Source organism: Leptinotarsa decemlineata, unplaced genomic scaffold (genome assembly GCF_025532065.1).
Source record: "Leptinotarsa decemlineata unplaced genomic scaffold, Ldec_3_MD MMD2_tig00002082_RagTag_RagTag, whole genome shotgun sequence".
NCBI lineage: Eukaryota > Metazoa > Arthropoda > Insecta > Coleoptera > Chrysomelidae > Leptinotarsa > Leptinotarsa decemlineata.
The window spans coordinates 4394327-4421293 of NW_027412573.1; the positions used below are offsets into that span (position 1 = coordinate 4394327).

Below are 26967 nucleotides of genomic sequence, written 5' to 3' on the forward strand. Positions count from 1 at the left end.
CTAATAATTCCAACGAATCCACGCATTCTGAAAGCCATTCGATTGTCGGTTATGAAAATAAAGATAATATCGGAAAGCTGATATAAAAAAGAAAATCATAGAATCACAAGTTGAGATTATTGGGGTTTTGTCTGGAAAAGCAAATATAATGAAATGTAAGTAGAATAAAGTTATTTTAATTGTGGAGATTCTCTGGTTATTGATACGAGTCAAAATATTAAAATAATACTTTTTATAGAACTTGGCGACTTCATTTGCGTGAAATTCAGTACATTAACTTTTCCCAGATTTTCTAACAACAATTGTATTGTTTTCGACTATCTCCTATTGCAACAACTGTAAATATAATTGAAGTCACAACCAAATCGCCTGAATATTATTTCTATATATTTGTTTCCTACCAATATATGATGTAATACTTTTTGAGATCAATTCAAAATTCACCTCATCTTTTGAACAGACAGTGAAATATGGGCAACTATTTGAATAAGGAATGAATTCATTTTGTCATTTTGATGTTTCGACAAAAAATTGGATTGTATTTCATACAATAGGAAGGAAATTACGAAAAGTCACACTTAGTTCGTTTCAATTATCTGTTTCTTCAACTCGGATATTGAATTACGAAATATTTTTATGAACTGATCAGCTGTTATTCTGAAATTAGCCCTTCTTTTAGAAATTAAACTGTTGAATACCTACGTATTCTTTGACAATTTCTCATGAAATGAAATACAGTACTATTTTTTTTGAGACTGTATTTGGAATTCAAACTAGTTAGTTTTAACATTTTTTTTGCTGCCAATTACATAAATTTCACAACGATCAGGTGAGAAGTAGTTTCTCCCCCTAAATTCACTAAAGTTGTTTTTTTTTTCAGACTCTATCATCATTCTTGTATCACTGATAGGAGGTAAGTTCGAATTCAAAGAAATGAAACTAGTAATTATCATTATACAATATGTTTACCAATGGAAAAGTGATATTCTCTTCTGTACTGGGTTGTATACGTCTTTCATTTGAAAAATTTGCTTACATCTGTAACTAATACCTCAGAACTGCGCTTTTAAAAAGTATCATAAGCATTGAAATGTCTACCAATGATTGATATGGAGACACTAACAATATAATAGTGGGGTGAAAGTAACCAGGTTCAATTCAATGCCACAAAAACTCAAGCATCGGTTTTCGTCAAGAAGATGAATGTCTCCGAAATGGATATTATAACATCAGGTCATACAATTTCGCTTTCTGCTTCCATAAGTTTGTTGGGGGTTAACATGGACACCAATATGTCTTGGCACAATCATGTCGCTGGAATTGCAAAGGCTGCTTGGAACACTGTTCCAAACCAGAACTTTTGATGCTTTTTAAAGCTCAGATCAGACCTTATTTGAAGTATTGTTCTCATGTATGGAGCTCTGCCCCCAAACATACCATGAAGTTGCTGGATTCCATCCAGAAAAAAGCCATCTGCCTGATTGGAGACGCGAACATCACAAGCAACCTTGATAGCCTGAAACATCTTCTATAGATACTTTCACGGAAGGTGTTCAAGTAGCACATTTGATTCCACCAAGAGGTCTACATGTCAGAAATACCCAACGCACTGTAGCTGCTCATCGTTCTGAGGTTCAACTCAGTATACCTCGAACTTCATTGTTTAGGAACTCTTTCATTTGTGAAACTGCGTTCATGTGGAATAAATTTCCTGAGAAAGTTTTTCCAAATAGATTTAATTTCCTGCAATTTAAATCAAATATGAATCGCTACTTTTGCACAGGCATCGTTCTGAAAGTGCCTTGGGGATTTTTCTGTAGTGCTTGTGTTTTGTCCTTCAAAAAAATCTGACTGATTTTACTGAAAGTGCTAACATAACATATAGACTTCTCCGAAAATTGGAAAGTATAACTGAATGTATGTTCCAATATTCCTACTTTTGTGACTTGACGCTGAAGTTCCAATCTAACTACTGACCCAACTGCCCAGTTTTCATCATTGGCAATTCGCATACTCCCAAACGAAGGCTAAGGATCATCAGCAGTGTTGTTATTTGAGGCCAAATTGGTCACAATTCGAAAATATGGGCACCTGGGTACGCACTTCCCAAAAATAGCAAAAATGAGCATAGTTTTGTTTTTTACCTTTGAAATTTTCAAATTCCATTTTTGAAATTATACCTTTTGGCAAAGAAAGTTTTTGGCTCTCTACCACTCCATCTTGATACAAAAATATGTGGGAATCTTCCGAAGAAAAGAAGAAAGCAATCAATTTTCAAAGTAGTAACTCTAAACATAGATGTGTAGATTATACAAATAAGTAACTTTCAGACACAAACTGGGAAAGCCCTCCTGAAACAGCTACTTTCATATAAACATTGAATTAATTACTCGAAAAAAAAATCTTTCAAAACAAATACTTTCTTATTAACACTGAATTATACAAAAACACTTTTTTCTACTCACTTTGTATTCCAAACATTCGTTATGGAATTACATCAGGATTTCTACACAATATACTAAATGAATGGTAAAATTTCACCTATAAAAAGCACTATCATTCTCACTGGTAGACATCAATGTTTCGCCATAAGACATGTCGTTGATTGGATTCGTGAAGATTTCTATGACAGTCAGTCGAATTTTGTCCCGTGCCAAAAGTGAAACTTCAGTTGTCATCATTTCAAAATTTCAATACTGTCATCTGCCATATTATGTTGTTTTGTGTGACTGGATCACAGAACAATTTATGCGCACCTAATTCATGTCCGAAAGAATATGACGGACATCTAATGGAAGAACTATATAAACTAGTACAGGAAACACTATTGAAATGTTTGTCATCAAAAGAGAGCATTGTCCGTCAGTATTTCGATAATGCTCACTTCTTTTTTCAGGAAATTGTTCCTCAATACATTTTAATAATTTTGGATATGTAAGGATCATGTGAAAATATTATTTTTCACAGGTCTGGTGCAAGCTGCAGATATTGACCCTATGTGTCCTTATCCATCAGAAGTTGTCACCTTCTTTCCCGACCCAGAGGACTGTTCAAGATACTACGAATGTTTCGAAGGAAAAAAATACCATATGAACTGCCCCTCCGGCCTCCAATGGAATGACATTTCCGATACATGCGATTATCCCTATGATGTTGACTGTAATTCACACAGTAAGTATATTCCACTAGGCAACCTGCTTGATTCACCATAAAACTTCATAACACCAACTACGAGGTTATGAAGTTTTATGCGGTGGTCTGAAAAGTTTCCGACCTCAGCGTGAAGATGGCAGCACTCGTGAATAAAAGCTAGTGAATTATTTTGTTCATCTGTTGACAGTTGCCCACCAAAGTTCCAGTCATTTTGTAAAAATCGTTTGAGAGAATTGATGTATTTTCAAGAAAATTGACAAAATATAGTACTGAGCAGTCATCAAATATTTGTGTTTGATAGACAATACGCCTACGCGAATTAAAGATGAGTTGGATTATGTGTGTGTGGGGACTCTGAATCATCATTTACCCTAGTAAAATTTCGGGAAGCTGAATTTAGACGTGACTGTAAGAGCTTGGGAGACGATGAACGTTCCGAACGTCCAAAAACTGCAACTACCTATGAAAACGTCGCTAAAGTTCACTAAATGGTGCTAGACGACCACCATATTGAAGAGAGAGAGAGAGAGATATCAGAGGTGACGAATATATCAACAGATCGTGTATGTCACATATTGAATCAACATTCAGGCATGAGGAAGTTTTCTGTGCTTTGGGTGCCGCGTTTTCTCATGTTATACCAAAAACGTCCGAAACAAAGATACAGTCCAAGCTTCCGGCTTCGAAAAAAAAAACAAAAACTCTTTTTCAGGTTGGGAATCCGACGGTAACTGTTTTTGGGGTTTATATTTAAAAAGGGAAAACCCCCACAGGAGCACACTACGCATCATTACATGCCAAGCTGAAGGCATAACTTGCAGTAAAACGGCCACATTCACAAAAAAAGGAAAATCCTGTTTCACCAAGACAACGCACCTCAGCGGTTGCCAAGGAGAAAATCCACGAATTAAGGTTTGAACCGCTTGATCATCCGCCTCACTCACCAGATCTAGCCCCAATCGACTTTTTTTTGTTTCCTTATCTGAAAATTACGCTCGAAGGACAGGGATTTTCGTCTAATGAAGAAGCAATCACCTTCGTGATCAATTATTTTGCAGAGAGAAACGTTGAGTATTATTTGGACGGGTTACAGAGATGGAAGCATCGCTGGGAGAAGTGTGCATGGTTGAAAGCAGACTAATCTGAAATCTCAAAACATGGGTGTGAAGTTATCCACAACCACAAAGTACACTGAGAAAAAAATATCGCATTATTATCTTTTCATTTACCAACTCTGCACACCTACCATTTTTCAACATGGTACGCTAATTGACTGGATCAGTAAAAAACAGAACCGTCTTAGTTTATTAAACTGTCTGAAGGAGTGAAAATAGGGCGAAAATATTTTAAAAAATCGTAACATGAAAAATCGACTTTGTACACCTACAAAATTGAGATATGTTATTACTGATGATCTACTCGACAGAAAAAACTTCACATCATAGTTTTCAAGGCCGTCTGAAGGGGTAAAAATGGGGTGGAAAATTGAAAAAATCGTATCTTCGAAAATTGAATGTGTGCACCTACAAGTTTGAGATATGTTATCTATCATGATCTATTCGACATAAAAAACTTCACGTCATAGTTTTCCAGGTCGTCTGAGGGGGTGAACATGGGGTGTGAACTTGAAAGAATCATATATTCAAAAATTGAGTTTGTACACCTACAAGATTGTTACAATCGTTATAATTAATAAATAATGTGAATATTTCCAAAAACATGCTTTTACTCTAACGTTAATGTTCTCCTTTGCTTTGGTTTTATGGTTTATGAAAATCAAGAGGCTGATATGTTTCTTTGAGGCATCTGAAAGATACTAACTTTGCAGTGTTGTCAGACTGTTTCCGAAGTATCTAGTCCTACATACATTACACTAACATTTATCAATTCATCATTTCAAACAACTAATATGGTGCAATAGTTTCCGGTCTTCTCAGAACTGAAAAACTCTGACACGTTGTTTTGATTTGTTGAATCGATCACCAGGAGAATCTCAATCTTGTAGGTGTTCAAATTCAATTTTCAAATATATGATTTTTTGAAATTTCTACCCCCTGAGACGGCCTAGTAAACTATGACGTGAAGTTTTTTTCTGTCGAATAGATCATGATGGAAAACATACCTCAAACTCGTAGGTGTACACATTCAATTTTTGAAGATACGATTTTTTCAAGTTTCCACCCCATTTTCACCCCCTTAGACGGCCTGGAAAACTATAACGTGGAGTTTTTCCCGTCAAATCGGGTGTCAGGAATGACATATCTCAATCTTGTAGGCGTACAAACTTAATTTTCAAATATACGATTTTTTCAATTTTCCACCCCATTTTCACCCCCTCAGATGACCTGGAAAACTATAACGAGAAGTTTTTCTCGTTGAATCGGGTGTCAGAAATAACATATCTCAATTTTGTAAGTGTACAAAGTCTATTTTTGAATATATGATTTTCTCAAATTTCCACCCCACTTTCACCCCCTCAGACGGCCTGGAAAACTATAACGTGGAGTTTTTTCAGCCGAATAGATCATCAGAAATAACATATCTCAATTTTGTAGGTGTACAAAGTTGATTTTTCATATTAAGACATTTTTTGATATTTTCACCCCATGTTCACCCCATCAAACGGCCTGGAAAACTATGACGTTATGTTTTTTCTGTCGAATAAATCGACATGGATAACATATCACAAGCTTCACAGATTCAATTCTCGAAGATACGATTTTTTCTATTTTCCACCCTATTTTCACCCCCTCAGATGGCCTGGAAAACTATGACGTTTTTTAAACGGCAATGTTCACACACAAAATTGCCGATAATGGAATGACACTAAACCTCACGTTTTTTCAGGAAACACATACCCAATATCTAGAAAAAATTAACTTGTAGAACCTCTATTTATTGATCGAAATTTAAAAGGAGAACTGTATTTGAATATGCTGAAAACTACTGTTGATCCTCTCAACACTGAAATCCAAATGAATTCGATATGGATATTGTATTCCAACAATATGGAACACCACCACATTACTCCAAACAAGTAAGAAACTATTTGGATACTACTTTCCCCGGTCGTTGGATTGACCGTCGAGGTCTTACAAAATGTCCAGCCCGCTCGCCAGTTTTGACACCTTTGGATTTTTTTATGGGGCTATTTGAAGCAGAAGGTATACGAAACTGAACCTGCTTCAATATGGGATATACCGCAGAGAAAAATGTATATTTGTAGAGATATTGACGTTAGTGTGTTCGAAAATGTTCGGCGTGAAAATATTATGTAGTTAAATGTCAATGTATTCAGGCAATTATTAAAAGTTCCGCCATTTTGTAGTAGTTGAAGATATTGACATTTTATTTTAGGGTTGGGAAGCATTTGTCAGGAGTTTCATGCGTCACAAGACCCCCCATTCCATTTAATTTTTTTCATTCATGCATCAATTTCATCATCCCAAATTTCAATTTTTTGAGTTGACCCGTTAAAAAAATAAAAGGGGGGGACATTGAAGAAAAGCACTATAGGTAGTAATATACTAATGAATGAATGAATGAAATCCATAGTACGATATCCGATTCCCTCTCATGAAAGACATCATAACTTTTTGTCCATCTTTGCAGCAATATAATGTGTCAATTTTTCAGCATCTTGTCAGCATTTTCACTTCTGTGACCATCTCATCTCTTCATATCACATATACTTCCTCCGATAAATAACTGAGAATAAATGTCAGAGTATAAAACTCTGTCTCTATCACTGAAATTTTAAAGCAAACTAATCTTTGTTTAATTTTTTTCAGCATTTCCTTCTACCGGTAAGTAGCTTCGCACAATAATAAAAAATAACAGGAAGGTAGGTTTATTTTTTTATGCTCAAATCGTATCACGCATATCAATGATGAATAAGAAATTATCAGTCTTAGATCAAGTCTAAATAAAATCCAAAATATACAGGCCATTTTTTAACGGAGCCCACCATTGCTATCTCGTAAATCGTGAGACATACAAGGTGGGTTGAATTGAAGGAAGGTTTTTTATTTTGGGGAACTTGAATAATCCCTTTCGAGATTGAGGATATCAGTGGTTGTTTTTGAAATATTCGCCAAAAACTAGAACTGTCGAATCCCGTTTTCTGGCTCCACCGCCTCATCTCGAATGATATGGAAAGAAGGCATGAAAAATTCCAACATTGTTTCAAATTTGTAATAATTCAATACAATCCAATTTACAATGCAACATTTCGTTCATTAGATTTCATCAACTATTTTTTTTTCAAATACGTACCTATATTGTAAACACATTGTAATTAAAAATTATAGACCAATTTTTGTGTTATGAAATTTTGCGAAACTTTTCAAAATGATTCTGTACAATGACATATACAATGCAACAAAGTGTATGTTATCTATTGAACAACACGGTTTTGTTAATAAAAAGTCCTGTGTGACAAACCTCTCTTATATGAATCAATTTGTCTGCGAAATTTTGGACCAGAGAGGTCAAGTAGATGTTGTCTATATGGATATACAAAAAGCCTTTGATAGAATTGACCAGACATTTTACTGCGAAAGCTTAGTTTTTTAGGATTCTCTTCTAAAACTATTGTCTTTATGTGAGTCATATCTCTTCGACAGGCGGCAATATGTCGTATTCCAAGAATATCGCTCTTTCATAATAACACCAACTTCAGGAGTACCACAGGGTTCCGATCTTGGGCGTCTTTTATTCCTCCTCTTCATTAATGACCTCACACTGGATCTTCAATGCTCCAGTGTATTATATGCTGATGACTTGAAAATTCATCAAAGTATCTTCACAACTCAAGATTGCATTTCATTACAGCATGATTTCAACACAGTACATGTATGGTGTACTACAAACCACTTTGAGTTGAATATCAACAAATGTTCAACTGTCACCTTCTCGAAGAAAGAAAATGCATTGATGTTTTCATACAATACCAGTAATACAATCTTGAATCATTTGACTCAAATGCGCGACCTTGGCATATAATTTGACCAAAAGATGTCATTCAATCCTCATATTCAAAGTACCGTGTCTTCAGCTAATAAAATGTTAGGCTTCATATTAAGGAATGGTAGGGAATTTGCAGATCCAGCAACTCTGACATTACTATTCAACTGTTATGTGCGTAGCAAATTAGAATATGGGGTATTAATATGGTATCCCCTTCATACAACCCAAATAAGTTCGATAGAACGTGTTCAAAGGAATTTTTTTAAATATTTATATTTGAAAAAATTTTGTATTTACCCAGACCGTAACATTGATTACTCTATACTTCTCAATGAAAGCAATTTCATCTCACTGAATACTAGACGTATCATTTCAACAATAACGTTCCTTTATAATGTACTACATAACAACATAAGCTGTGAATTCCTTCTAGCAAACATTCCGTTTACTGTACCTCGACTAAATAGTAGGCACGCAAAGGTATTCTACTGTGATCGTCCTAGAACAGTCAAATTAAAGAGATCGCCTGTTTCAATCATTTGCAATAATTTCAATCTGATATGTGGTTCATGTGACATAATTATATCAATTATAATAAATTGTATTATGACATTTTCACTTACAATATCTAACTTTTTTTTTCTCTTTTGTAGTATCTAATCCTGCTAAACACATGTTAATGTACATTTCTATCACATTTGAAACATTTTCTTTTTTTTATATATACATTTATCCAGTTCATACATTTTCTGTTATTGTACTTATACCTGTTGGAAATGAAGAACTATCTATCTATCTATCTATAACTGAATTTGTTATTACAGTGGCTACAAAAGTCAATGAAAACACCAGAAGTCCGTTTTCAAAAAAATAAGTTGATGGAGAAATCTACGTTTCATTGCAAACAGGCTTTTGTCAGATTATAACAAACTAGTTATTTCCCGCGGCTTTGCCCGCGTAGAATTTGGTTTGTCACATTATGTTTCGCGACACACTATTTTAAACAAATAGTTACAGTATCTTTTTATCAACCCAAAACTTCCAGTTTCCAACTTCAAATCTGACAAAATTCAATACAATCTTTAAACTCCTATTTTTCCCCCTTGGGAGTTGGAAATTCCTGATTCCCTTTCTTGATTCTCATTTACGCTATACAAAGAACTTACCTGCACATTTCAATACTCTAGTTTCAGCAGCTTCGGCTGTACTTCAATATAAGAGCGAGCAAAAGGTAGTAATTTATATTTTTACTTGGAAAATGCACTAACGAAAGAAATATGCCAACTGTACTAGGTAATGAATAGTTTCCAGAATCGAATTATGTTCGCGTTCTCGGCGATGACGCTTCATTGCTTAGACCGCCCCTCCACCCCCGCGTATCATATCCTGTCGTCTTTCAGTAGACGGGATGCGTAATGGCTTACTTCGTTGCGTCAACTTGATCTTATCGTGATATCTTTCAAACGATTGTTTGAATTTCAAACGACAAAGTTGATCTATATCAAATACTCAAAACGACCATTGTATCAATAATTTTTATAAGAATTTGACAGATATCCTAAAATGTGCATTGTAAAACAAGTATCCAATTCAATTGTATTTATGGCTCAGTATTTTGCATTTAGTGGCTACCACATAAGAGGTAGATATGTGCTATCGCGGACTTTCATTCAGTTCTATTAAAGATAAACAATCTTACGGTACATTGTCTTTATGTAACTTCAACGGTATAGGCACCGCACGACAAGATAGCTCTCCGGGATCAAGAATTTTTCCGACTTACTCAATAATTATCGCTATATTATGACCAAAAATATACAAAACCCTTGTAAATTGTAGCCTATATGTTATACCTACTGATGTATAAGCTGTATTTATGTAAAGTTTCATCTAAATCCGTTCAGTCGTTTAGGCGTGACAGAGCCACAAACATACATACATACATTGATCCACCCTCACAAACTTTATGATATTAGTTTATAATATCAGTAGGTATAGATATGAAACAATATTGGAAGATTCCTTTCTATTTAATATCATTCGAAATGGAGGCGGTAGAACCAAAAAAAACGAAACTCGACAGTTCTATTTTTTATTGTGGGATTTTCACTAAACAGTTTTACAAAAACGTACCACTTGTTTCATCATGCCTTCTTCAGGCGTGTCTTTTGAACACGTTAATTATGGATTTTCAACAAATTCTATTTTTTTTTTAATAATTTAAAATCAACCACTGATTTCCTCGATCTGAAAAGAGATTTTTGTAGTCCCTCAAACTGGATTAGCTAGAAAAACTGCTTGTATGAATAAGTTGATTGTTGAAGATTTCCTTGAATAAATATGGAAATATTGAAATTTTCTATGATATGAATTTTGAAGATTGTTTGAACTCTTAACCCAAATAATCAAACCAAACATTCAGAGAAAATAATGCTCAGAAATGATATGTCCTGCACACGGAACTTCCCTCTACGAAAGAAGCTTCCAGTTTAACATGTATAAATTATCCAATACGATACCTCCTGAAATTAAACAATTAAATAAAATAAAATTCAAGAAATAACTCAAAACATATTTACTGAACAATTCCCTAACTTCACTCATTTATTTTTTCTCCTTTGTATTTTCTGTATTTTCACTTTTTTTGAGTGAGGTCAAAAAACAGTTGATTGTGAAATAAGAAAATAATGAGTGAACAAAAAAGTTTAGGTTTAGGTTAGGATTAGACAGACTTAGGTTAAGTAGACTTAGGTTAGGTAGACCTCACTACAACAAGGGTTAAGTGTTTGTTTTTTTTTCTCATCTAATCATAACTATACTTCAGTGTACGTGGAATGTAGAAATAAAAACATTTATTATTATTATTATTACACAATTATTATATCAACAATTTTTTTGGTTTCAGCTCGAACTACTGCTCCTACAGGTGTGTTAGATTATTTTTCAAAAATTAAAAATAGCAACTCAAAAATTCAAGTGATGACACATTAATTGTATGGAATTCTCGATACTTCATAAACTTCGTTGAAAAACTCCTCAACGCGCTTAGGAACCGTCAGTCTGTTTTGAAAGAAAATATTCTTTCAGTTATAAAACGTCATTATTCAATTTGAAGTTAGCATATACTCAAACGGACATTGAAACAGAGACCAAAAGTTGACAAGTTTTATAAGCCTCATGCAAGTAATATTCACTATTTGTCGTATTATATTTCCAGTTAGAATTTTTGAGTTTTGGAATTTTTGAATTCCCAAATTCTCAAGCCAAATATTCACATAATAGATGAGTTATTTACTATTAACAATATTTTCTGTTTTCAGCTTCAACTGCCAATCCTACAAGTGAGTAAGATTTTTTTATCAAAAACAGAAAAATGAACTAAATGAAATATACAGAAAGTAGCCATTATAATAATCAAACAATTCTCACATTATCAACTTTATTCTTCAGTTGAACTTTTGTGGTTGATATAATTTAAGTCGACTTTCTGATGGAAGATCCACATATGCATTTAATCTCAAGTTTTCTCTTCAAAACAGTTGAGTACAACAATATACAGGATGATTCACGGTGGATGGCACATTAGACGTTTCTGGTGAACCAGACAACGGATCACTTCTAAAATTTAATGCGGTGTTGCCAATTTCATTAGAAAGCAGTAGTAACTTTGATTTTCAAAATGGAACCCCCTGTATATGATATTATTTGACATCTGAAAATGCTGATATCTTTGGGTTGGCTTGGAGTTAGCTGATATTTGGAGACTTCTCACACTTCAGTGTAATCTCCGTTACTCCAATACAGGATGATAAAACAATACAGTTTGTCGTTTGCTTGAAAAAGTGACTTGAAGTTGATTATTTCCAAAGTAACATCCTTTGTATCATTACAAATTCAACTGTTAAAATTTGCGTTCTTTCTATGTATATCATGCGTGTATCTAACTGGTCAAATTTCGGACTTATGAGCATATAGATTCGTGAAAATGTTCCTTGAGAATGTTATTCCCATTCGGTATTATGTGAGTAAGCAATGATCCCTATTTAACAGATGAACATTTAATGGATTAGGATCAGGTGATCTCGCTGGCCAACTCAATGGTCCCAAGAGCATTATCCAATGATCGTCAAAAAGTCTATACAGTTCTTCGCTAACTTCTCTTGAGCAATATGAAGGAGACATTGAAACTGTTTTTTTTTAATTCGACTTTTTTGGGATGTGAGGATTTTCACTGGACCGATAATGACAATTTTGTCTATTAAAAATTCATTTTCTCGAGAATTTCGATTCTGCAGTCCAAATAATTTTATAAAAAATAGATCTTCTTGAAAGCGTATCATTTCACAAAATTCAACCCTCTGTTGGGGGTCTTGAGGCGTTAATGCTTGAATTTTGGTGAATTTATAATCATTAATTTTATATCTCCCAAAATTCTTTGAAAAGATGAATATTTTATACCCAAATCTTCTTCAGCACTTCTTGTCGATGACTCAGCAAATGCGTGAAAATATGCTAAGACATTAATCTGGTTGTCTTCAGAAGCTACGGGTCGATGCAAATTTCTTGATCCTTTTAAAGTTGTTTCAAATGCATTGAAATTGTTCTGCATTCGTATAAATTTCTTGTGGTTCATTTGCGGTAGATTCGGATACTTTCCGTTGAGATTCTAAATGTCCTGCTAATAATTTTATCACACTGTCCAAAAATAATAAACACTAATAATTATAACTAATTTATAAGAACTTCATTTGAATAGTTTTATTTCATAATTTGAAAAGTATTTGAAGTGACGAAAATATCAATACTATGAGGAGAATGTCATAACGTTACTGTCAAATAGTAATCATGGCCTGCCTACAAAATACCGAATGGAAATATCATTATAATACAATACAATACAATTTATTTACTAAATATACAAGTAGAGTTTGAATACAACTATTGCTGACAGTAAATGGTGGTAAATAAATACGATGCGCCCAGAAGAAGGTTTCCCTTGTGCATGGGTAAAAGAATTTTGAGTTCTTGAGTAATTTATAGTATTATGGTTTATAGAATATACAATATGTACATAGATATTACAAGACGATAAATATAGATAACAAAAAAAACTTAACAGATTTCAAACAAAAAAGTATAGAAATATAAGTATGTTCATGTACAATACAAATACAAGTCTTCAAATAAACAAGTAGACGTTTGCATTAATTGATTCAGTTTATTCCTATATTCCTTGTACTCCATACGAAGGATTTCATTATTGGGTTCATCTCGTATTTTTTTCCGAAACTTGACTAGTGAGGTAATAATACGAGAGATGTTTCATTTGGGATAATCAACTTTCAGTTATTTTTTCAAGCAAACGAAAAACTGTATTTTTTACCGCCCTGTATTGAGGTAACGGAAATCACGCTGAGCTGTGGGAAGCCTCCGGGTATCACCTAGGTTAGGTTAGGTTAGGTCTAAAGTGAGTGGGTCTATTCGACCCTCCACCGCAACCCGCAAGGTTTTATTGTGGCTCACACCTATTCACACTCGGCCAAATAAACCCAGCTTCTCAACGAAGCCGATTAGTTTGTATGATGAGTGGTCTTTCAGGTCAGATGGTAAGAGTACGGCTCTGCCAAACTCTAAGAACCTGATTCGGTCCCCCAGCGGGGCAGGTACAGAATATATGCTCTGCTGTTTCATCATTTTTCAAACAGAAGCGACACACACTGTCGCAGAGATGGACTTTCTTCCGACAGTCCCTACTACAGTAGGGAAGGACTACGAAATATCATATTAACAACTGTTTGGTATCAAGCTCCGAAGGGTTAATAAAAGCCTTGGAGTGAGCCAATCCTGGAAGATTCTGCCAGAAGTCCAAAAATCTTCTTGCTATCCGTGTGTTCAATGTTCGCCTAAGGCGATGCCAATGACAGGTTCTGGTCCGATGAAGCTGCTTGCGGCACTCTCCTGTGCAAGAGAGTCAGCAGCTTCATTGCATTTCAGGCCAGTATGGTCAGGAATCCAGACCAGAGACAAACTGTTAAGTCTTCCTATCCAGGAGAGTCGTTTTTGGCAATTTGCTACCAATTCAGACGTTGCTCGGTAGTAGCCAAGAGCTACCAACGCCGCTTGACTGTCCGAGAATATTTTTATTAACTTGTGTGTGAGGTTGGATTTACCCAATCTCTCCGCACACGATTCAATAGCGTAAATTTCCGCTTGAAATACAGTCGCCTAAGTTCCTAGGCAGGTATATCTGGGTCTACCACTGAAAACACCTGCACCAAAACCGGAAGGTGTTTTTGATCAATCTTTGAACCAACAACTATCTGCTCTTAATATTTTCTTCTTCCGGAGGATCCAGTCCTCTCTACTCGAGAATAGTACTTTATAAGGCAGTTCGTAGTTGACAGTTGAAGGCATTAAGTCAGAGGTCATTTCCAGAATGCTGTGACTTCCAGTGTCAACCAACAGTCTGTTGCACTCTGCTTTGAGTTGATTTGTGCAATTGGCAATATGCCCAAGTCTGTATGCAGTCCATCTAGCCTCTCTCTCCAGAAAAATGTGGAGAGGAGGTAGATTTAGAAGGATATCCATGGCCGCTGACGGTGTGGTACTAATGTCACCAGTGATAGCCAGACAAGCCTGTCTCTGTAAGCCGGAGAGCTTCGCTTGTGCCGTTTTCTGTAATGCCTTCGGCCACCAGAAAATTGCACCAATTGCCATAAGTGATCATTATTCTGACAATCATCACATAAATCTAATGGATTTGTTTGGGACCCTAACCCCAATTTTCACCACAAATCTTTCGACATGTCCAGAGAGACAGTCTGGCTTTGTGTAAAACTTTTTCCAAGTGAGCGTTCCAGGTGAGTTTTTTATCAAGGACAATGCCAAGATATTTCACCTCCGTTCGAAATGGAATGACCCCACTATTGAGGGAAAGTGGCGTTAGATCGTTCAATTTTCTCCTCTTGTTGAAGGGGATCAACACAGTTTTGTTGGGGTTGACAGACATCTGCTCCCTCAGGCACTAACTGTGAACAACGTCAAACGTGCTTTGGAGAATATTACAAGCTAAAATTTTCGACGTGGACCTTGCCAGGATGACAAGGTTATCTGCATAAGCTTGCAGATCAACTTTTTTTCTGTCGAAAGCATCAAGCCATCAATAGCGACCACAGAAGGGCAGATAGTACCCCACCTTGAGGGCAGGCCCTAGTGGCCCTGAACCTAATGGCCTCGCCTTGAAGAGTCGTAGTTGTAGTTTTCTTCACTAGCATGGTATAGATCCAGACAGTTATGGTCGATTCTATACCTTTCTTAGCCAGATACAATCCTATAGATTCAGGTAGTTAATAGTCAAATGCTCCTTCAATATCAGGAAATACAGCAACCGCAATCTCCTTGTTGTAAAGGGATTGGGAGATTTTCTCAACGAAGTTGTTTAATGCCAAATCTGTCGATTTGCCAGTTTGACAAGCATACTGATGGTTATTCAGGGGGGATGCATATAATGCCACCCTCCTGATGTGTCCGTCTAGTATTCTCTCAAGTCCTTTCAACAAGAAGGATGTAAGGCTGATTGGTCGTACCGATTTAGGGTGTGGATCTTCACGACCCACCTAACTCCAAACCAAATTTTGGTAGAAATTAATATATACTTCGAAAATGATATCAGGTAGGTAAAGGAAAATAACAAAAGGATCTGTCAAGTAATTGTTGTAGATTCCAAAAATGATATTATATACAGGGTGTTCCATTTGAAAAATCAAGTTGCTACTACTTTCTAATGGAAGTAGCAACACCGCATTGTCGAAAATATTTTAGTTGGGTAGAGAAGGTCCGAAAGTGCTCTTCATTGAATTTTCAAAGTGATACGTTGTCTGGTTCACCAGAAACGTCTAATGTTCCATCCACCGTGAATCAGCCTGTATGCATGGGCTAGTAGTGAAAGCTATGATAGGTCGAAACAGTGGTGTTGGAAAAGCAATGTAATATGGCTACTTATTATGCAGAAAGAGACAAAAATCGCCGTTAGGCCCGTCAATTTTCTGCTATGAGCGTGATTTTGATCTGTTAGCCACAATGTAGCTTTCATAGGAAGAATTGTCATATAGTAATATGGAAATGACAAACTCTGTGACATATTGGTCTATTTTACATGATACATATCAGAATGTTAATGCTTTCAACAGGTCAAACTCGTGACCCACGATGCGCGTATCCATCCGATACAATTACTTACGATATTGACCCAGACAACTGTAAAATGTTCTACGAATGCTACCAAGGATATAGATACTGGATGACATGTCCTAATGATCTATACTGGAACCACATAAAAAACTATTGTGATGTTCTCCAAAATGTAGACTGCAGTAAGTAGAGAATTTTGTTGTACTTCAATTCATACAGTGAATTTCTTTAATGTCCCTCCCTTTTATTTTTTGAACGAGTCAACTCAAAAATTGAAATTTGGGATAATGAAATTATTGCATGAATACTTTATTTTGAAGTGAAATTGACAGATGAAACTTTCCCATCTGGCAAAAAAAATAAATGGAAAAGGAGGTCCTGTGACACATCATTTCAAAGCTCCTAACAAATACTTGACAACCCTAGAATATGAAGTTAATATCTTCCACCTACTACGAAATGACGGAACATTTAATAATTTCCTGAAGACAAACATTAATATCAATATTTCTAGAAATATTCCTTTTTATCTGCCATATGGCAATTCCAACAACCCGATAAGGTTTGTTAAGTTATATTTTGTTTATAAAAACGACAAAAAATATCAGTACGACAATGAACATTATTGTTCAGTTAGAATATTCTCATTCAGTTCACGGTTTTACTAGTAGAAATGTACCACGTCAACAATCTCTAAAATGGTCAATTCTCGTTTATTGGAAGAAAAAATTGAAGACATTTTTATTTACGGTGCGACGCGTAACTTTCATGAGACCGAAAGGATTTTCAATGAACGTTTTCCGAATCGTCCTATCTGTACAACATATTTGATGGAACTTGTATCCAAATTCACAACTAACGGTAGTGTACATAACAAAAAGCCCCCAGGTCATCCGTTCATTCCGGAAGAACAGCAAGTTCAAATTAATTGGTGAGATGGTAGTAAATCCTGAACAGTCTACTTATTCCGTCGCGAAAGTTTGTGAGGTGTCTTCTTCTACAGTGTGGAGACTTTTGAAAAGGAATAGTTATCATCCATACAAAATTAAAATGGTACACCAATCAACTGAAGATGACCCTGATCGAAGAACAGAATTCTGCGAAATCATGACGAAAACCAATGCAAGGCATCCTACCTATCTCCACAATATTTGTTTCAGTGACGAATGTAATTTTTTTCAAACGGCAATGTTCACAGACAAAATTGTCGTTATTGGAGTGACACCAACCCTCACGTTTTCCAGGAAACACATACCCAATATCCAGAAAAAAATAACGTTTGAGCAGGAATATTGGGAAATCATATCGAAATTCAACAGGGGAACTGTATTTGAATATGCTGGAAACTACTATTGACCCTCTCATCACTGAATTCGTCGAAGCGAATCCTAATGAGTTCGATATGGATATTGTATTCCAACAAGATGGAGCGCCACCACATTACTCCAGACAAGTAAGAAACTATTTGGATACTACTTTTCTCGGTCGTTGGATGGGCCTTCGAGGTCCTACAGAATGGTCAGCCCGCTCGCCAGATTTGACACCTTTGAACTTTTTTTATGGGGCTATTTGAAGCAAAAGTTGTACGAAACTGAACCTGCTTCAATATTGGATATACGGCAGAGAATAATAAATATTTGTAGATATTGACGTTACTGTGTTCGAAAATGTTCGGCGTGAAATATCGAATAGGCTGTTCATATGTCAAGAGGTTCAAGGCAACTATTTCGAGCATCTTCTGAGCTGACCTCAAGCTTATTACCTCATATTATGTAGTAGTTGAAGATATTGGCATTATATTTGAGGGTTGTGAAGTATTTGTCAGGAGCTTCAAAAAATGTGTCACAAGACCCCCCCTTTCCATTCAATTTTTAATGTATTCATGCATTAATTTCATTATCCCAAATTTTAATTTTTTGAGTTGACCCGTTCAAAAAATAAAAGGAGGGGGTTAATTAAAGAAATACACTGTATTACACTATCATGTAGCTTTTTTCTAGTGATATACTATACTGATTTAAAAGGTCTGCTAACTTGAATGATATATTTCATATTTAGGAGCAGTATCTACTCATGAGAACAGTCCAAAAAGAAAAAAAAATTTTAACTTTTAATTTTCAAGTCTTTTAGAAATATCAAAAATTGTTGTTACACTCCTCTTTCATATTACATTTTCTTTGGTTTGACCCCATTATATTGAATCACTCTCAAAAATATCGGATACTTCATGGCGTTTTTCATAAATCTTCCCCAGTCTGGATTCATTGACAGAAATGATATACATAGAATACTGAATAAAAGTATTTTTTGTTTAAAAGAATCAACGTTCCTAATGAATTTGGAACTTCACATGATGATTGATATCTATCAGTCCTTTTGTTGAGACAAGAGACTGAGCAATGAAAGCTATTTTTGTAAACGATTTTTTAGTCGTATACTGTTCAATAGCAAGAATTTCAGTGCAAAGAAAATATGTTATATTGAAATTGTGAACAAAATTACTGACAGCATATTTCTCTGGAAGTAGTCAACTATCAGCTTTTTTATAAAAATACGATTTATGAGACATCTGGAAGTTTGGCCAATATATTCAACATTATAGTCCTAGTACGAAATTGAATAAATTATGTGAGTTTCATCTTTGATTTTCGAAAATAATTCATTAATTCATGATAGAGTTCAATTGAATATTTTAACGTTTGAATCTTCGAAAAGTGAGTGAACAACAAAGACTACCATTCAACTAAGTACTTGATTATTCTAAACGCTGACTGTTGAAAAAAATAGGGTGAATTTTCATTTTTCTCAATTATAATTATACATCCATCATTTTCTATTTTGTTCATTAGAAAGTAGTTTCCCTGAGATATAATACACTTGTGGTTGATAATTATATAGTTTTCATAATATAGATGAAATGATGATACAAAAGAAATCAGCGTCTGTAATAGGAATGTGAGCACATTTTTACAAATCAGTTTTTTATGTCGCAAATTTTAACTTCCGATGAGATGAATTTTCACAGATTTAATTATATCGTATTTGTTTCAGCTCGAGGAATATCGACAGGTAAGTTGAAAATTGAGATTCACTAAACAATAATACATTCCTTATGTTGAACAAACGCGATTCTTCATGAATAATATGCAAGGTTTTCACGATAACTCAAACAGGTGATCTGCACACATTCGAAAAGGAAATAATATTGAAGAACCGCTGCACATACGAGTATATTCTATACCATTAATTGGTATTTTTCTAATGAGTAACCTTGTTTTAGACATTATTGAAAGTGAAGACGAAGGAATAAAAATCATGAGAAAAGTCAGTGTTTCTGGGGTGGTTCAAAGAAGAGTGGTTCACCTATGAGCTCATCCCTTTATTAAAAAACTCTTCAACATACTCTAGAACTGTCAGTTATAACTTCAACCCAGCCTCAACCTCAGAAGATGACAATTTGAACTATCTCAGTGAACCAATACATTGCAAGAACTTCCCACAACTGATCGTTGTTCTTTCATATTTCTTCATTTAATAATATTTCATGCATCTACGAAGAGAACCGTTTCGAATAGTTCATAAAGAGTATTGAAAAACTTCTCTATGAAATAATCAGCTAGTATAGAATTGATCCAAGGTGAGCCATACATACAGACTCGAATAGAAACGATTTGTAGCGAACAGAATATTCCATTTGCAAGTTTCAATGAAGACAAGAGTGCTCATTCACATCTTTTGGAGAACTATGAATTGCGTTGTGAAATCTTTATCTGTTCATTTGCAATGACAAACATTGAATGGTTTCAATCTAGACAATCTAGACTTCAAATTCAGCAAATAATCGTTGAACTTAGTTCAACATGAAACTGAGAGGAGGATAGGTCAGGTTAGGTCCAAAGTGAGTTGGTCCGGTCGACCCTCCACTGTAACCCGCAAGGGTTTATTGTGGCTCACACCTATTCATACTCGACCAAATAAACCCAGCTTCTTAACGAAGCCGATTTATTCGTATGGTGAGTGTTCTTTCACGTCAAATGGTGGGAGTACAGCTCTTCTGAACTATAAAAACCTGACTGGGTCCCCAGCGGGGCGGGCACAAAGTATGTGCTCTGCTGTTTACCATTTTCCGAACAGAGGCGACGCACACTATCTTCCGACGGTCTGAGTCTGCATATGATGATTCAAATGACAGTGACCTGTAAGAAGGCCTGTTAGACATCGGAGTTCATCCGTACTGTAGTCCAACAACTGTTTGGTATCAAGCTTCGAAGGGTGAATGAACGCCTTGGAGCTGAGCCAATTCTGGAAGATTCTGCCAGAAGTCCATAAATCTTCTTGCCATCCAGCTGTTCAACCTTTGTTTGGCAAAGCCTAAGGCGTTTCCACTGACAGGTTCTGGTCCGATGAAGCTGCTTACAGCACTCTCCTTTGCAGTACCCTCCTTTGCAAAGGAGCCAGGAGCCTCATTGCCTTCCAGGCCAGTATGGCCAGGAATCCAGACCAGAGACATTCTGTTGAGTCTTTCTATCGAGGAGAGTCGTTTTTGGCAATTTGCTACGAATTTAGACGTAACTTGGTAGGAGCCAAGAGCTTCCAACGCCGCTTGAATGTACGAGAATATTTTCATCGACTTGTGTATTAGGTTGGATTCCTCCATTCTCTCCGCACACAATTCAACACCATCAATTTCCACTTGAAATACAGTCGCATAGGTTCCTAAGCAGGTTGATATCTCTGTCCTAGGTCTGCGACTGAAAACACCTGCACCAGAACCGGAAGGTATTTTTGATCCATCTGTGAACCAACAACTATCTGTTCTTGATATTTCCTACTCCCGGAGGATTCAGTCCTCCGGAACATCTTCCAAGTAGTCATAGACTGTGTCACTATTTTTGTGTTTGATGGTCCTGGATTTTTGGAATTTCTTCCTGATGTTACGCTGGCGCAAGTGGCTTGCTTCTTCAGAGGTTTGTACGTCCAGGATGTATAAACATCGACCGCGAAAGCCCCAACCATTTTGTCAATCATAGACTGGTTGCTCTACAATCAGTGATATCGGAAATCACGGAGAAAGCTCTGTTCATCAACACATCATCAAATATTTGGAATGCTTCAACATTTGTGTAGTCAAGATCAACAGGTGGTCTTCCTTAATGTATCACCCAACTTTGGAAGAATGCAATAGATAAACACGGAGAGCTTCGAACTGTTTACTATTTTCAAGGCCTCCGTGTCTGGCATTAAGCGAACTTTGATGTTACGGCTTGTCAAATCGTCATTGTACGTAGCTTTTCAACTTTCCCGGATAGTTTTTCTCACAAGAGGCTATCGACACTCCTTTTTTGATCATACCTCAACGATCCGTTGAAAAACAAAACAAATCCGATGGTTTTTTTGCTGATGACAACATACCTGTTTTATTGTTTGGATGTGCGAACATCAGCTATCAAAAGGAAATATGCAGGGCTTGGGGCTACACGATTGATCATTAAGAAAACCTGGAACGTCGAAAAGAGTTTGGAGACGTATCTCTTTCCCAAAGACACTTTCACAGTAAGTCTTCGACTGACTGCCTCCATGAATTCATCTAGAGTGATGAATGCCAGAAGTACGCAGAAAAATACAGCTGCATGGGTTCAAAATTATTGAGAACTCTTTCATTTGGATAATAGCGTCCTTATGTAAGTCCTGAGGAAGTTTCATTAGGATTATTTTTCGCTTCGTTTGGAATTCTACATTCCAAAGATTTTCCTGCAGCTCTTCTCAACCTCCTCAAGACATGTTTGGGTGGAGTTCACTGAGTTGCAGAAATCGATATGAAAGTTACTATTGAATCTATTGGTATTCTCACTAATCTGTCAGTTTTTTGCGTGGTGGAGTATGCAAGACGTGATGTCTTTGAGTAAACTCCTTGCCAGAGATTTAATTTTGGGCTATTTTAGTTTCGGAGTTTTTTGGCCTTAGGTATACACGAACTGTTCTTATTACTAACTAGACTAGCCTGCACTGATTTTCATTCGTTGGATACGAACTACATGATTGATTATTTTTTCCAGAACCAACCGCACCAACCGCACCAACCGCACCAACTGCACCAACTGCCCCAACTGCACCTACTGCACCTACTGAGCCTCCTAGTGAGTAGGCAATTGAGTTTACCGAACAATTATTGCAATAAACCTCACAGCGTTGATATAGCTTTTAACAAAAAACAACTGATCTAGTACCATCGCTCTGGAGTTATTAATATCATCAGATATTCAGAAAAACCACATCTTCAGTAAATGAAATGGAAAATGTTCAATGAATCAAAAGGAACAGTAGAAATCTATCAAAAGTACTTCGAGAAATATTAAGATCTACTTGATGCTTTACTAGCCAAGACAGAAGTTATTCTTCGTCACAAATATTTCACATATTACTGTCTGAGAAACCCGAGAAACACTTTCGTTTCAATACAGGGTGTAACTGAATAGGTGTAAAACATTTAAGGAGGTGATTCCTCATCAAAAAAAAGATAGGACCTTTCATATAAAGAAACTTCATTAAAGCATCCCTTGTTAAGATACAGCCCCTTAAAGGGGGTACATAAAATTTGTATAACAATTTTTTTCACAAGCACTGAAAAAGTTACCATATTGAAATCAACCTGACGTTTTTTACTACCAAAAAGACACTTAGCCAGTAATTTATTTGGTTTATCCCATAGTTGTAAGGGGTGGCAAACGCAACCCCTAAAATTTATTTCCGAGGTAACTTTTTGTCTTATTATTTGTTTACCATTTAAAAATGTATTTCCGATAGCCTGTTTCATTATAAACAAAAAATGTCTCTTGGGTTATTTGCCCAGAATAAACCAGTTCGCAGCAAAAACTTATTTTACCAATAACTACAGAGACCCATCGTCATAAATGCGAACTGGATTTAATTGTTATTTTGTAGTTAGTACCTGCATTAAACGATTAAAGGGTTATGAACAAAACTAATTTATTAATAACAAAACACACAACATGTAGAAATAATCATAGTAAATGTTCAATATGTCTACCTTCAGACATTACGCATGCGTCTAGACGTCGGCGCATTGAGCCACGTACTCGCTCAAATATTCCTGGAGTCTCTCTGATTACCCTGCATTACCCGCATCGATGACGCGGTTTCTTGAGTCCTCTACATCGCGAACAGGAGTACGATAAACCAAATGCTGTAAATGGCCCCAAATAGAGAAACCGAGAGGATTGAGATCTGGGGATCGAGCAGGCCAGTTCTGTGGTCCTCCCCGACCTATCCACTGATTTGCATATGTTTCAGTTGAATGCTGACGTGCTACTTGACTCAAATGGGCGGGAGCCCCATCATGCATAAAAAACATATCCCTTCTGACGCCCAAAAGAACTTCCTCCAGCAGTACTGGATGCACAAAAATTGAACGTATGCCTCATCATTTAATTGAGTAGGTAGAAAATGAGGCCCAATAACTTCGAGCCACACGTTAAGAGAAAACGGTTCTTGATGGTTAGTTTCGACAATAGCGTGAGGGTTTTCATCAGCCCATATGTGGTAATTATGAAAATTAATAATCTTGTCCCGAGAAAAACTACATTCGTCTGTGAATTCTATCGTCTTCAGAAAGTCACAATTTCTTCTAATCAATTCCAGCATCCAATTGCAAAATTCAAGACAGTCTGGAAAGTCTCGCGGTGACAGTGCCTGTACTCGTTGCAGATGGTAAGGGTATAAGAGTTGTTCCTATAAAATTCGAAATACCGTCATACGATCAACATTTAGCTGGAAAGCAATTTTTCTAGAACTGGCAGTAGGATGTTCTTCAATCAAATTAAGTACTGCTTCCTCAAGCTGTGGTGTTCGTACTTCTCCATGGCGACCACAATCCTGCGTTCTTTTGTCGACTGAACCATATTCTCGTAATCGTTGATGAAGTCGAGCAAATATTCTATGTGAAGGATGCTGCCGTTGAGTATACATTACAGCATATCTTCTAGAAGATTCTAACCCATTCCCCTGCGACAGACCGTGAACGTAATGCATATCAGTCATTTCCTCATTTGTGTATGCTATTTTAATAACAAGTGAATTGTTAACGTAACAAATTAAGAACAGAACAACAACAACACACAATTAGTATTAATTCAATTTCGAAAATTCACAAACTGACAGCGTCATACCAATTTAATTGTCACTATCGCTAATAGCGACCTACTAGATAGATTACTTTCGTATTTTCGCATTTATGACGATGTATCTCTGTAGTTGTTCCTAAAATAATTTTTTGCTGCGAACTGGTTTATTTTGGACAAAAAAACCATGAGACATTTTTTATTTAGAATAAAACAGGCTATCGGAATTAAATTTTTGAATGGTAAACAAATGATAAGGCAAAAAATTACATTGGAAATAAATTTTAGGGGTTGCGTTTTCCACCCCTTACAACCATGGGGTAAACCAAATAAATTTCTGGCTAACTGTCTTTTTGATAGTAGAAAACGTCAGGTTGATTTCAATATTGTAACTTTTTTAGTGCTTGTGAAAAAAATTGTTATACAAATTTTATATACCCCCTTTAAGGGGCTGAATCTTAACAAGGGATGATACAATGAAATTTCTTTATATGAAAGATCCTATCGTTTTTTCGAAGAGTAATCACCCTCTTGAATGTTTTACACTCATTTAGTTACACCCTGTATAATAATAATAGTGTTAGAACATTCTCAGCATATTCACAGAGGCACCTGTCGAAATATTATTACAATATATACACAATATTAACACAAACTACTTGATATATTAAGAGATTTTGATCGATATCAAAGGTGGAGTGAAATATTAATTCAGAAAATAAATATTTTGCTGTACTCCCAATTTTTAATGATTGCAGTGCTTTTCCCACTTTGTGGCTTTTTCCACGAGATGGAGCTGTTAAGTACTAGTTTTCCATATATTTCTCTCAGATGCAGGTATCATAGATCTACGATAAAATAAATCATAAGGATCCAGGTATACTGCTGTTTGAGTTGGATCTTTTCTGCAATGACGATAATTAATACGTCGAAACCAGTATGTAGATCTTGTGATGCACTGTTTGGAACCTTTGGTGTAGCAATGAATATTATTGCAGTTTTATCTCAACACCAAACCGTTGTTTTTAACGACTCGAAACGTGTTTCAATAACCAAACCGTTATTTTAACACCTTGACACGTGTTTCGATCACCAAATATTCATCTTCAAAAGAAAAATAAAACAGATAATCACTTGGTAATCGAAACACGTGTCGAGGTGTTAAAATAACGGTTTAGTGTTAGGAAAAACTCATTTATTCGCTGTACGAACAAGATGCACGAGGTAACTTGCACAGATATCTGTTGCATAACAGTCTCACGACTGATATGCATGTTGCATATCAGTCGTGAGAGTGGTTGTAGGTCCTACAATGTGAGAAGTTTGGAAGAGATGGGAATTGTTTAGAATTGTATTTCGAAATATTTTTTTTTTAATACTTAAATTTGCGAGTCAAAATCTTCTCGATTCTGACTTGCAAATTCAATATGATCACAGCGTGTGAAATAGCATAGAACAAAATTTAGCAGCTGTCTTCAATATCGAGATCGCACTCAAAATGAATCATCCAGGTGTTTAGCAGGAGGATAGGTTTCTGGGCTAGTCAAGAATTGAAATACATGACATTCAAAAGACAGTCATATTTCTTAATGAATCGAAGAGGTTTTTGTATTAAAGTGCGCTGTTATGTTGAACCATAAATGCATTTCTGGGCTCATCTTTCTATAAAGAACAAGCCTGAGTTAACGATGACATACCTCTTATGGGTTTGACATGGAACGCAGTCTTTGATATTCGAGGATTGATTTCGTTGTCGCTTCCATAGATGACGGTTTCGTAATGATGTCATCGCTTTTGTTTACATTACTCATTTATCGTGATTTTTTCATACTTCACAATGTTAACCTGTAGGTAACTGGTTCTTTTCTTACAGAAATAAGTTGTGATGGAATACCCAACAGATCATTCATTTCACATCCAACCGATCCGACCAAGTTTTACCAATGTGTGGACGGAGAACCTACCCTCTACTCTTGTTCAGAGGGAACACGATGGAACCAAGACAAACAGAGTTGTGTTGGTGGTGACTGAGTGCGTTATGAAACAAACCTCTTAGGATTGATAGTAGTTTAATAGAATGGATGTTCAATGAATAAATATGTCACAAGAATTGAGAAGATTTTTTTTTTGTTCAACGTACAGTGGAAATGAAATCGCTATCATCAGGGAAAGTTAGAACAGAAATAAAAAACTGCTACTTTTCAATAACTTGCTTTTCTGTAGACTCGACTCGTGCTACGATCATTCTAATATAATTTTTGAAAGTGGGTGAATGGAATAACAGACCATGATTGCTCTATTCCGGTGACAATCGAATGTATTTCTTCATTCGTTCAATAGTTACATTCGAAGTGCCAACACGTAACACTACACGGATTTTGCTTTTCAATATCCACGAATTTTCAGAGAACCTCTTGCTGTAAGTTCTCTGGCTTACCAAGACAGGCTTTTCTGGCCATTAGTGGTGCCATCAGTACCACACCGTCTGCGGCCATGGAGATCCTTCTAGATCTACCAT

The 26967-nt window shown here is 35.9% G+C and overlaps 1 protein-coding gene across 4 annotated transcripts; it reads left to right on the forward strand.

Moving 5' to 3' along the window:
• On the forward strand, positions 1 to 26559 carry LOC111504956 (peritrophin-1). 4 transcript variants are annotated; one of them, XM_023159681.2, is made up of 10 exons: positions 3 to 155; positions 881 to 913; positions 2968 to 3171; positions 6945 to 6959; positions 11027 to 11047; positions 11442 to 11462; positions 16311 to 16493; positions 19363 to 19380; positions 22368 to 22448; positions 26323 to 26559. In XM_023159681.2, exons 1-10 carry the CDS (start codon positions 149 to 151, stop codon positions 26478 to 26480), a joined length of 741 nt encoding a protein of 246 aa, XP_023015449.2. In that variant the 5' UTR covers positions 3 to 148; the 3' UTR covers positions 26481 to 26559. The 4 variants fall into 4 exon arrangements, with proteins under 4 accessions (XP_023015450.2, XP_023015452.2, XP_023015449.2 ...); XM_023159682.2 differs by lacking the exon at positions 11027 to 11047 and having other exon boundaries at positions 1 to 155; XM_023159683.2 differs by lacking the exon at positions 16311 to 16493 and having other exon boundaries at positions 4 to 155.
• The last annotated feature ends 408 nt before the right edge of the window (positions 26560 to 26967 follow it).